Source organism: Musa acuminata, chromosome BXJ1-11 (assembly GCF_036884655.1).
Source record: "Musa acuminata AAA Group cultivar baxijiao chromosome BXJ1-11, Cavendish_Baxijiao_AAA, whole genome shotgun sequence".
NCBI classification, from domain to species: Eukaryota; Viridiplantae; Streptophyta; class Magnoliopsida; order Zingiberales; family Musaceae; genus Musa; species Musa acuminata.
Genome location: NC_088337.1, coordinates 7663167 through 7676433, shown reverse-complemented (window position 1 = coordinate 7676433; position 13267 = coordinate 7663167). Strand labels below are relative to the sequence as shown.

The 13267-nt window shown below is 37.4% G+C and overlaps 1 protein-coding gene across 1 annotated transcript; it reads right to left on the bottom strand.

The window, feature by feature from the left end:
• Nucleotides 1-478: 478 nt before the first annotated feature.
• On the bottom strand, nucleotides 479-12174 carry LOC135597137 (casein kinase 1-like protein HD16). The gene is made up of 17 exons (XM_065089689.1): nucleotides 12018-12174; nucleotides 11360-11899; nucleotides 9313-9441; nucleotides 9101-9174; nucleotides 8933-9002; nucleotides 8722-8777; nucleotides 8168-8239; nucleotides 7969-8063; nucleotides 7725-7791; nucleotides 7492-7621; nucleotides 7178-7396; nucleotides 6968-7098; nucleotides 4076-4250; nucleotides 3913-4003; nucleotides 1204-1361; nucleotides 885-1073; nucleotides 479-734 (listed from the first exon to the last, which is right to left on the bottom strand). Exons 2-17 carry the CDS (start codon nucleotides 11804-11806, stop codon nucleotides 675-677), a joined length of 2163 nt encoding a protein of 720 aa, XP_064945761.1. The 5' UTR covers nucleotides 11807-11899; nucleotides 12018-12174; the 3' UTR covers nucleotides 479-674.
• Nucleotides 12175-13267: the final 1093 nt, after the last annotated feature.

Sequence of the window (13267 nt, the reverse complement as noted above, 5' to 3'; positions counted from 1 at the left end):
GAGTGTACCTCCGGAGGCTTTCCTGTTACAAAGAGGGGAAAGAAGGGCCTCCAGATAAGTTCTTCCGGCTAATATGGTCTAAACACGGCACCCACAGTAATAAATACTTACCTTGATGGTTTTCTTTCTTATGCCAATAGATACTACTTTCGAGCCAACTAAAAATACACGGACCGTAAATAAAAGATAGAAATGCAACTAACTGATGGTAAAGGAAACGGCGGCCCATCACCGTGATGATGCCAAGGATCGTCCTCTTCCCACAACTTTGTCACGTCGGCTCACCTCTAAAATGTCGTAGAGACCACTAGACCTCTCAGCAAATCAGCATGCCCGTCTCAAGCTTTTTCTGGTTAACTCTTCGGTCGCTATGGTGGCAGAGGCAGGCCGCCAGTGTTCGTACTTCATCAGAGTCTGCAAGAAAATTTTCTCATGGACTTGCAGCAAGCGCATGCGTGTAGAAAGGGGAAAGGAAAGGGAAAGGGAATGGGGGAGCCCAGGCAAACACATTTACAATTAAAAAAAGGGAAATAAATACAGTGAAACAGCCTACACAGACTGCTACGATCCAAACAATTTTGATTGATGTACAAACTAAATTTATAACATCGCCTACAAGGCAGGGAAAAATGTTGCTCCCGGACATTTAGGATGTAGGTTAGCTGAATCAAGTATCACGATACGGTGCGCCCATAGCAAATCGAAGCCAGGTACAGATTCTTTGCCCATTTGTCCTGCACATCAAAATCAAAAGATAAGAAACAGGTTGAACTAAAAAATCAAGCAAGAGCACCATCCACAAAATACGAATAATATGGGGGTCAAACTCAGTGCTCATGACATGTCTCGTTGGAAAAGAGCCAATAAAGAATTCATTCATGTACCTTGACATGGGCACTCGGGAATGCTGATGTCCGAAGGGTCTCCTGAGTCTCATCACCGGGCTTCCGCTTGGGCACACTAAGAATAAGAGCAGCCTGATCCCAAGTGGCACCCATAGATGTAATCCGATATCCACTGTCCCAACGCCTGTGGATGCCCTCACTTGGATACAGGAAGTCCAATTCAACAACCTGCAAAAGCAGTGGAGCAGTGGAACAAGAAGCAAGGCATCTTCAGTTCAATCATATTCTAACAACCATCAAATAAAATCTATACAGACAATTTAGTAGGATACTAGGTCACTAGGAAGTTGCATCAGACCTGATCACTAAAACCAGCATTGCGTGACATGACAATGCCCCATCGACTCCCAGCTGTTGCCATCGATGTGACATGAAATCCTTCTTTCCACTTCTTGTTTATCCACTTGAAGGGGAAAGATTCACTTACTTTGTATGACTGCTGGGTGTATTGGGTGCCTGAGTTGAACAGGAGATGCAGTTAGAAATCAAAAAATAAATTGTACAAGAACCACATGGAAGACACTCATAAAACTTCTAGGATTACCAATTCTTGATGCTGCAAGTTCAAAATATATTCAAGAACATTTGTCTCAGTTACAACGATAGCTGAGTTCTAGTGATGCAATGTTGAAGCATATCAAGGTATAAGCATGAAACAAAAAAACAAAAAATCAAGTTACAAGACGTGCTACATTCCAAACTAGTATACCAACCCAGAGCCAAAGGTAGTCACAATAAGCAGATCAGAGTCACATGATATAGCTAAATTTTCAAGCTGTACAAAATAAAGGAAACTACAATCTGACCTACCATGGGCAGACGAACCAACTTATTTATTGTATAATATAGATTAGTTAAACCACATAGAGCTTTTAAGAGTAGGAAGACATGGTTGTCTCCTCCATGGATCAAAATAAACATCCTAAAATGTTGAAATATGGGCAAGGATCGCATTGGAGAAAACCCAAAGTATGTGAAATACTGAAAGGAAAAACAATGAACCGCCAATATTGTAATTTTAGTTATATTTTTTTATCGGTTCTGATTGCTTGCTAAATGAAAAAATTTAGTTGAAAACCTCATGCAAAAAAAAATAAGATTTTACATCAAGATATATCATAAATTTAAAAGATCACTTCGTCATGATGAATCATAAATTTGTGTGACCACTTTGTCTTATTCAAGTTGGTAGTCAATTTGAGAGGATATCGTGACCAACAAAAGGATCTCAGCTTGTGTTTAGAATGTTCAATATATGAATGTCCATCCCTATAACAGAATATCCACAACAATTCCAATATCCTGAATTCCAGCACAAACATCATAATGCGCATAACCCAGTAGAAAATTGTAGAGTAGTTTCATTTACAAAAATCAAGAGTATACAAAATTATAAGCATATCGTACACAACCAAGTATAGTTTCATCACCATCGCAATAAATGCCACATGTAATTGTCAACCAAAACAAGGTAAGCATTGCAAAATAGGTGGCTTTGCCAACCTCAAAATTTCTCGGTAAAAAATATAGCATCCATTAAAATCATAAAAGCAATAAAGATTAAAATCCACAAATTGATATTAACAAATAAAACCTTTCTACTCATATGTTTATATGCTTATGATACACCTGCAACTGGTGGTCTCCTAATAATTAAATGATTCATTAAAATCCCTTCACAAACTTTTTCTTATTTATTTAGTGTTTCATTTCTCCTTTTCTCTCCCACTTCTCTCTCCCCAAACCGTCACTTTTGTTCATGCTCTTTCCCATTAGGTTAGGGGGAGGTGAGCATTGCGAAAACTTCTGCAGAATCTTGTGGCAATTTTTATACTTAATTAGATCACAAAATATGAAGGCTTCTTTGTCCAGCACCCCTCTCATTTCTACTTGTGCAATTCTCTAATTACTCCTCTCCGCTTTTCCTCTGACCTCATAACCTTCTTTGTCTATTGTATGTTCTTTTAGCATCTCTTCACTGTCCATATTCGGCTGTTTTCCTATTTTCTGAGCAATACACTTGCTGAATCCTGCATCTAAGAATGGCTTATAGGAAAAGGCTAATAATCAATTATAAACAATTTTACATATCAATTTGTGCATAATTTTCTCAGCCTGAGCAGAGACCAACGTCTTTTCTTGATAAATTGAATTTAGACTTATTAACCTTAACAAACCTTACCAATTTGAAATCCAATTTTCTGATGGAGGGAAAGTTTTCTAAGCTCGAGTCAGAATGTAAGGCTTGCTAGAATAAGCAGACCCATTATTTTGTTTCATAATCATTTTAATTTTTAACTACCTAAATATAAGATTCATCTGTCTAGATGTCATCATGTACATCTGGAAAGCCATATGCTTTGGAAGAAGCTTGTACAGATTGGAGAGGGATTTTTATTGATAAAAAAAAGAATATACTTCAGCCGATGTGCCCTTGGGCACGGCCATACATAACATAGAAATCACACTTGGAAAGGGTGGACAATTAGCTACCGCAGCAGGTGCTGTAGCAAAACTGATTGCAAAAAAGGATAAATCGGCCACATTAAGATTACCATCTAGAGAGGTCCCTTCGATATCCAAAAACTACTTAGTAACAGTCGAACAAGGGGGAAATGTTGGGGTGAACCAAAATAAAGCTCAAGCCTTCCAAGCTGTAAAGACAGGCTGTGAGACTTACTAAAGTAAGCAGACTCATTATTTTCTTTTCAAAACCATTTTAACAACCTAAACCTTACCATGGCCAAAAACACAGTGGTCATTAAATTAAAATAAGAAGACTCATTATTTTCCTTTTCAAAACCAATATTAACTACCGAAATCTTTACCAAGCCCACAAACACAGTGGTCATCGAAAGTTCTATATGACCATTAATTTTCAGTTTACACTATACATTATGGAATAACCAATATATGCTGGAATTCTGCATAATTGTTTAGTCTTGGATTGCTGAGTAGTTTTAAGTATGTAAAAGACAATAATAAATTTCCAACACAAGAAACAAACCTTTTGACATTACTACAAGAGAACTTCCATTGTTGGAACCAGCAAGAGAGGTGATATAGTAGTTTTTCTCCCATTGTTCCATGATCCATTCCTACATCACTTCTCTGAATTGATAATGGCACCTTAAATAATAACAAGAGGTTCGCCTATAATATCATCATACCTTGTGAAGGAAGAATGGTGATAACTCATAAACTTGAGATGTAAAACCAGTTCCTGCGTCCATAATAATGGCCCACAAATTGGAGCATGATGCAACACAACTAATAAGCAGACCATCTTCATTTCCCCTCTCTATATGTTGTGCCAACCGTGCATCCGCCACATTGTAGTGGTACCTAATTACAAGTTACAACATCAAGAAGGCACACTGTTAAACAACACAAGCAGAAAAAATTATGATACATTGCCAAAAGTACAAACTTCTGAAAAAATTTAAAAAACCCAATGAAAGACAAATAAATGAAGATCTAAATACCCATGATTTTTTGGTAAAAAAACGCAAAATGAATTCCCAAGAAGATCATACTGAGGAAAGCCATTTTCCATCCTTGTATGTGACTATCAATATTAAGTGCTCTACCATAGAAGTTGGAACTTGAAACTACTAACAATCAAAGTAGAATTTGCAGCTTAAATCCATAATTTTTTATTTTTTTTATCTACAGCAATTAGTATCATCCTACTTGAGCAAAATCTGCAACCTTAACAACCAGTGAGCCATGAGACAAGGATAATTTTAATTGACATGGCATAGCTTTGATTACATGTTGGATACAACATTTCAGTATAGTTCTTAGATATGTTTAGGATACTTCTTCAAGTATCCATTTTCAATAAATGGACTTGGGAGACACTTGCCAGTACTTCTCAAGAGAACTTTGTCATTCTCAAATGTTGGATCTTTGGAGTTTACACAAGAAAAATATATGTTTAGACATATTGTTTTATTTTCATTTGTATTAAGCATTAAATAAGGATTAATGAAATTTCATATGATCTTAGTTCATTTATCAAAGTTATTGAAATCTTCTCTATGTTAATGAAATACTATGTTACTACAAACAATTAATTTCATGATGTATAAGATATGGATGCTAGTTTATTAATTGTTACTATCTATCATGACCTAAATCTTCAATATTCTAAAACTATAAAGAAAGTAGCTCAAATGCACGTGCTAAGCACAGCAACTTAATGAGGTCTGAAACAATAGTTTTGAAGTGGGAAAAAATTTCAGTTGGCCATGCAAATATCCTAAGAAAGCCAATTCTACCAATAACCTAGACTTCCTTTGAGGAACCCATTGTCTTCTCACTTTCCCTCCTAGACACTCCATTTCCTTCTACTCTTTAGCTTCTTACAGCATGCGTCTATATTTTCCCAAAATGTCCGAGGAAACCCCTGTCTGTCATGGGCTGAAGTTCTTCATCAATTTTATATACTTAACAAATCACTCCTGGAGCCAAACCTGGACCAGCAGACCTACACATCCACCCTCACCCACCTGACTACAAGCCTGGATGGCTACTGCATCAGCCCCATCAAGTCAACCAAAGAACCCCGAATTACATTAAGAAGAGTTGCTTCAAAAATCCCAATAGGACCCAGTTCAGATCAAGAAATTCGAGGAAGGGCTAAAGAGACCTCATGCTAGGGACTGCAGACCCCTAGTTTGGATGGAAAAGGGGTCATGGCTCCGTCCCAAATCACATCAACCTCTAAGGGCTATCAGTAACTCAAGAATCCACATCTGGGTTCAGCCAGAAGGTAGAATGAGGGCAACAGCTTATTACAAGGGTATTTAATCCTAATTTAGTATTTGTTTATTGTAATCAGGTTTTTAGCATCAGCAACCTATATATATGAGCTCCATTAGCCACAAAAATATTCTCGGTTATTTGATTTCTGTTTGTCCAGCAACAAAGAACTTTAATTTTACATTAGATTAGTGTCTTGGACATCTTGCTCTCCCTCGATGAAGAAAAGCGCTAGTCAAAATTTTTGACTAAAAAAGAAAAACTCCTAACAATATAGGAAGATCTCAAGCTTTTCATATATAGATATGTTTAAAATAGTTGTCATTGTCATATCTGTCATAGACTGCATCAGGATTCACCGAATCAACATATTGGTACTAGCCATATTGGTAAATAACATCCATACCCATTGCTTTATAACCAACAAGCATTCTCTAAATGGTGAACCCTTTACTGTTCAAACCCATATAACCTTAAATTAAACCAGATCACATGAGTACAGTATAAACATTAAAGAAGCCTAACAAATACTTATTTCAAAATCTTTACAGTCAAACCTCTAAGATCTAACCCACAGAAACTGGCGTCCTCAACCTAAAACCAAATCTCAAACATGAAAGTTTTAACCTCTAGCCTTAATCTCATTATTTTTTTTAGCTAAAACTGACTCTTTAAAGTTTCTTTGCAACACAATTAGAGCACAAAGACAAAATTGCTCTCAGATCTAATAAGAGGTTAATCAATAAGTTAGAGAACAAGCGAAAAATGAGATGAAGTCAAATAGATAAGTGCAAGTTGATTAGAAGAGAGTAACTCCTAAAATTACTTTTAGTAAGTCAATTTCTTAATTGCTTGGTTTTTACATTGGAGGTCTTAATTCTTTTTCATAACAATCCACAGTTCCATTCACAATAACTTAATTTTCCTTTGTGAATCGCATCAAATTTTCATAAATGGGACAACATCAGAGAAAATCAAAAACAAATTACATCCTAAACTTTAAAGGTCATCCAAGATTAATAGGGATCGACTATATTTTATCGACATTTGAACAACACTTGATAAACAAGAAAATCAAATGTGCTATCTGCATATGAAAAACTATTGCAAAATGTTTACCAACTATGTATTAGTTTGTATGGCTACATCCATGTGTCAAATTGTCAATCATAGAGGCAACACGAATAAAACAACAAACTTTACAACAGTATCATGAAGCTCAACACAGTGTGGAGAGCTGAATTTACCTTGGCCTGAAAACAACAGTAAGCAAACTAGAATCAATGAAAATCTACCTTTGTTTCATTGGAAGCCTAGCATTATATACAGAAATCCACTGGGTGGCAGGCACTCCTAAACGGATCTTCTTCCTTTGTTGGCTTTCGTCTTCTTCATCAATAGTCAATCTGCCACGTTTTTGACCAACCTAATAGATAATCTGTCGTGATTAGCTTGCAACTCGTGAATTTGATAAAAAAATCAAATTATACAGGTATAACAAAGACCTTTTGAGCACCATCAGTGTTGATTGGCCTAACTGCTGGATTTGGTCCAATCAACCCATCAAACAAAGAAATAAGCTTAGAGTAGTTAGGTTCCTCATCAAATTTCATGTTAACCACAATCTCAAGAAATTGCTTAAATGGTGGAGGACAGATGCAACATAGCATCTCTGGGGACGTTGCCATCTTTTTCTTGCAAACTAAGAATGACTTATTGTCACCCTGTGATGGACAGACATACAAAGAAAACAAAGATCAACATAACCATAGATAGTCAATCAGACATTTGGAAAATTTTGTGCCTTGCCCTCAATGACCTGGTATCCTTGCCATGGTAATCTGCCTCGATGAAGAAAAATTAGTGTATATGCAAGAGATTCCAGATCATCTCTCCTGCTTGCAGTTCTTCCTAGATGTGCATGAACACTTGCATATCGAACAGTTCCTCTACAGAATATAAACTGCTGGTATTAATAATGATGACCAGAATAGTCCAAAACAGGCATCAAGTTCATTATTGGAAATTGTATAATGTGCAAAATTAGAATACCTGAACACATCTGGGCGTTGGTCATACTCAACATGATGACCACTGCTAGCATCTTTCCATCTTGTGGCTAAAAAAGGTTACAAAAGGAATCTAAAATAAGGTAATAAAAGGATAATTAAAAGCAAAAGTAAAGTCGTCTGTAAAAATCTAAATGCAAATGCATAGAAAGAAAAAGGAAATCATAAAATAAAACAAAATGCAAGGCATGAGGTGTTGCCCAGCTACCAAGAAACTCTTCACTCACCTAATCCAAGATCAACAAGAAATAACTTCTTTTCCTGAGGTGTTGCTGGCTGACCAAGAAGGAAGTTTTCTGGCTTTACATCTCCATGGACATATCTGGTAAATTTTGTTCAATTGGTTAGGCACAGAAAAGCTCTGAGTGAAAGGAACACCTCTTTGAAAGATAACATATACAGGTGAGTGGATGACTTTATTCTTACCCTTTTGTATGCATCTTCTCAAGAATTGATATCGACTCAACAGCAATGCAAGCAACCATTTCTGATGACATCCTGAGAAATTTCAAAACAGCCTTTCAAAAGATAATGATGAATGCCATAATTTTTGTCTTGAATGATGAGTATTTTTCCCCTAGTAAGAGGTCTGGGATAGCATGTCCCTCTTGCACAAGTTGCACATTTTCCCTTCCAATGTTATAGATGATTTGCCTTTGAGAGTTGTAGGCTTGAATATGCTCGATGGTCCTATATCATAATTGCGGTCTAGTATAACCTTATGAAGCCTTATAACCCTATATAGTAAGTAGGGTTCAGTGCCCCGTTTCAAAATAAGAAAAAGCATAACCACTGAAGGCCATACTTATGGGAAGCTTTAGCAGTCTTACCTAACATTATTTTAACTAAATGTCGTGTACATACATGTGTGCATAAGATCACACCTAGTATGAATTGAAAGGTGCCGCACAAATAGGTAACTAAGAATACTCAACTATGGATGTCATTTGCTAAAAAATGAACTTCGACAGGATACTCACGTTTGACCTGAAGAATTCCAAGCATCCCAAAGGCTGGGACCTAGCATGTCCATTACCTGAAGTTACAAAGAGGTAAGTGAAACAAGTAGGTCAACACAGGATCTGAGGAAGTTTGTATGCTGACTAGATGTATAAAGCAAGTGACAAAGGTAGCTGCAAGCCAACCATCTGATTGGAAGGATGCATAAGAGTGCGTAAGAAGAAACCATACCATCACATAGTAGTCACCTTGCCGACCTTTATAGTGTACCCTAGGCACTCCATAACTGCCACCAAGAGCACTAAATAAAAGCAAAAGCAATAAGTCAGAGCTACCACTACAGAATAAAAGGATCATCAGAATCAAAAAAGCTTTTTCAAAGATGATATCTAGACGAACCTGTAAACTTGCCATTCATAAGGAGGGCCATAATTACAGCCTTTACTGTTCCTGTGCTCGAATTTGATAGCAACCTATTAACAAAGGTAATATCAGAAGCACTCTTATTCAAAAAGAAAACTAGATAATAGCCAGACATGATAAACCTCTTACAAATGCCTCCGCTCCTACAACTTCGTGATAAACAAAAAAGTGTGCAGATTAAATAATACCTCCAATGCACCAGGACCCATTGCTCGATCAATGCCACCAGAGACTCGTCGACCAACAAACACCTGACCAAACCCACCCTTGCCCAGCTTCCTCTCAACCTTATATACAGGAGAACCACCAACTTGGACCTAAAATTATTTTGAATGAAGATCAATCTTTTATTCTCACACTAAGGTAACCACTGAAAAATTATAGTGAACAAAAACAAGAGAAAACCTTAAGAGATCCACACAAGCTCCAAATACGTCTAACAAAACAAAAAACGGACAAGACATGCTTAAACACAAGGTAGATGTTGCTTTCAGGAAGAATTGACATAATTTAAGAACTGCATATACCACATACAACATTAATATAAACAAACAACCAGAAGCAAGACCCTTCGTTAAATTGATGGGTCCATATGACAATTGTCAGAACTCAGAAGATGAGATTGAAAAGAGAGAAATCCTGCAGTGAATAAATGAAAAGCAGATACAATTTGGCCTCATCTAATGATGGTCATTCTTGCAAAAAGCAATGGTTGTATGGGGGGGGGGGGGGGGGGGGGGGGGGGTGGGTGGGGGTGTTGGGGTGGGGTTTGGAAATGCAGCCCATTGCACAAGACCCCCACAAATTCGGGATCTCTGGAGAGTCAATATACACAGCCTAACCCTACAAGGGTTAGGTCACCTAGATCTCGAAAAGTTAACTTTACCATGACACCAAGGCACATACTCTGATGGTTGTATAGACAATGCCTTAATTATTGGACATCAATGATGTTAGGATTAGGGTTAAAATAACATGCACACAAGGATAGATTGTACAAGGAAGATCGAACAACAAAATAGAAGAATTTTTGGATTTGTGAAAAAATTGTCCTTTACAACTTGTATAAGATGCACTTACAGTTCAGGTTTCAAAATTAATTCAATAGACTTAAGTTTTCCAGTTGACAAATCAAAAAATGAAGTTCTTATTGACCTCTAGATTATATAACGTCAATAAGATAACAAGAGAATATGGTAATAACAAGCATCGGAAGGACAAGAAGGGAATCTATGTAGACATAAGAAGAGAGTGCAATATACAACAACAGCAATAAGCCATAATATCACGAGTAGTGTAGATGCAAGGCATACAATCATCACATGATGAACTAATAAGTGAAGCAATGATGCCATAGTAGAGAGTCAGCGAAAAAGAAGGAAACAGTAATAGGTAGAAACAATTAAATCAACTGCTGACAATGCTTAAACTCAGAAGACAAAGAACTAATCAAAGAGGAAGAACTTAGGAAATGTTTTTGCCAAAAAAAATTTAAAAAAATCTAATTATGGTAAGCCTGCTACTTGCCTAAATTATGCATCAGGTCCTCAGAACAAGAACTTAAATAATAACAACTAATATGGCCAGAGAAAAAAATAATTATAATGTATCAGATTGTAAATTGCAAAGAGTAGCATTTTTTACGGTAGAAAATGCAACGATAAAATAAAGCATTACTACTTTGGTTTTATTCTATAATAGGTAGAAATGCAAAGCTAAGGAGATAAAGATAATATGCATACAATTTGCCCATATATCACATAGGTAGAATAGGCTAAATAAAATAGATCAAAACAATATACATAAGATTTGCTGATATATCACATTAAGAAAGAAACATAACAATTCCATGAAATTTCCACCAGAAAGTAAAATTCAGTACAGAGATCAACTAGTGGTGTTCTGACCCGTTGGAAGATGAAAGTATGCAAATAGTACAAAGTAGGATGCTTTAGCATATACGATTCACAGAGCACTGCAAAGTTCATGAGACTTGATAATTTGCCAAGTATGACGACAAAATATCTGAAGCAAGAAGAAAAGCTCCATTTGTCGTTGCATAAATAATTAAAAACAAAAGAAAAGAGAAAATATAACTGAGTTAAAAAAAAAAGATAACAATTAGCACTAATGACGTATAATTCAGATCCAGCTACATATAAGAACATGATCTGCAAAGAATAAAACTTCCTCTAACAATTGCAAGCAAAGGTATATGAACAGACAAGAGAATACCTTTTCGGGAAAGGGATTAGTGTTCCCCTCCTCCTCCTGTCTCGCGGCCCTATTAGCGCTCAATCCGCCGCTTTCATCACCCATCATCTCCTTCCCTCTTGCTTCCTCCGCTTGACTTACAAGACCCTTTCCTCTTTTCTCTTCCTCCACCAACACCACGTCCTTCAATCGATCCGACTCTCTCCCCTCCTCCTCCTCGACCAAAATCTGCCTCCCCTTGGCCGATCTCACCCTCTGCCTCCCCTTTGCCGAGGCCGGCCGCGGAGCCGCGGCCCTGGTCCTCACCCGCCGGCTACCCCCGGCAGCAACCCCTGCAGGCTCCGGCTTCTTGGCGGCGGCGGCGGCGGCACGCGCCCTCGTGTTCCGCAAGGGGCGATCTACCGCCGGCGGTGCCGGCGTTGGTGGAGAACGACCCCGTCGACGCACCCCGCTCCGCAGCTCTGGCATTCTTCACCCATGCAATCGCGCCTCCGCGCTCCCAATCCGACCATTATCCCCTCAATCCCACCCGAAATTACCACCCATTCTGTCCCAGAAACCCTATAAGACGCCAAAAAAGAAAAATCCCCGTCAGCTCGCAATCGCCAGAAATCTTTCTTTAATCTTTCGAGCTACGAGGGGATCGAAGCGATCGAGGGAGAAAAGATCGAGGAACCACCTTCAGACAGCTAGAGGAGAAGGATCGAACCGGACTACTCCTCCTTGGCGGATCGTTGGATCGATCGAGGGTTTCGTCGACGCGCCTGCGAGCGAAAGAAAATAGAGAGAGAGAGAGAGAGGGGGGGATCGAGATAAACGACCCAATGGGTTACGGATGGTGATTGACGCGACCCGAGAGGGCACTGGGTGAACAGCACGTGGTATCCACACGTGTGACGAGTGTGCGAATTCCAAAGGAAACGAGCACTCAATAGAGAATCGGGAAGCGGATGCCAAATTTGACGGAACCGCCTTCTTACTCGTCTTCACGTTCTCGATTTGGTACCCTACCGACGATTGGGTGTCTCTGTTACCCCACGTAGGGCTACTAAGTGCTAGCTCGATAGATCGTAGTTTCCGTTCGCGGGGTAGAAGCGGGTCGGATCCTATCCGCCCGAATCCTATAAGCGGTGTGTGTCTCTCTCACTCTCTCTGTGTGGCTTTTTAACATCTTTTATTGAGTTAATATTATAAATTTATACGTCTAATAAGCCTGCAAACATGGGGTTCGCTTGGTCCAGACGATCATATTGGTCTGAACCAATATTTCCTAATTATCCTCTCTGTATCTAAATGAAATTTGTTCCTGAGTTTGAAGATGTGAAGATTATTTTGTTTTATCAGGGTTTTTATTTTGTAATCATTCGGTTCAGAAACAATTAACCTTTAATTAAAATCAATGTAACTTATCAGGATATTATTATTATTCGGGACATCAATTATACCCGTAAATATAAGCATCCATATAAATTTATCCCGGATGGAAAAAAAATAAATAGGAATGATGATATTTTATATTATTCATGTAAATATTAGACAGAAACAGATAAAGTGCTCCCCATCTTATACTCGTACATGTATTTATATTCGTACTCGACTTATTAATATGTAGATAGAGATATTAGGCGAAACATGTTAAGCTTTCGTTATTCAAATTATATTAAATAAATTTTAATTAAATCGATTATAATTTAATTAAGAATCATTTGGTTCAATTACACCAAATGAAATATCTCCTCATTTATCATGATGACTATTTAACTTTATCCTTATTGGTTCTCTCCATCTTTTTTTATACATAAATTTTAGTATTGATATATTTTTATATTAATATATATATATATATATATATATTATAAATTTAATATTATTAATTAGATTTTAATATTTTTTTTATTAAATAAAAATAATTAAGGATGATAAAAAAAA

Coding starts and splice junctions, on each gene's coding strand:
- LOC135597137 (XM_065089689.1), bottom strand. CDS start 11,806: ATGCCAGAGCTGCGGAGCGGGGTGCGTCGACGGGGTCGTTCTCCACCA. Junction 8,240..8,721: donor TGGAATTCTTCAGGTCAAAC/GTGAGTATCCTG, acceptor GAAATTTCTCAG/GATGTCATCAGAAATGGTTG. Junction 4,251..6,967: donor AGGCTTCCAATGAAACAAAG/GTAGATTTTCAT, acceptor ACTTGTAATTAG/GTACCACTACAATGTGGCGG.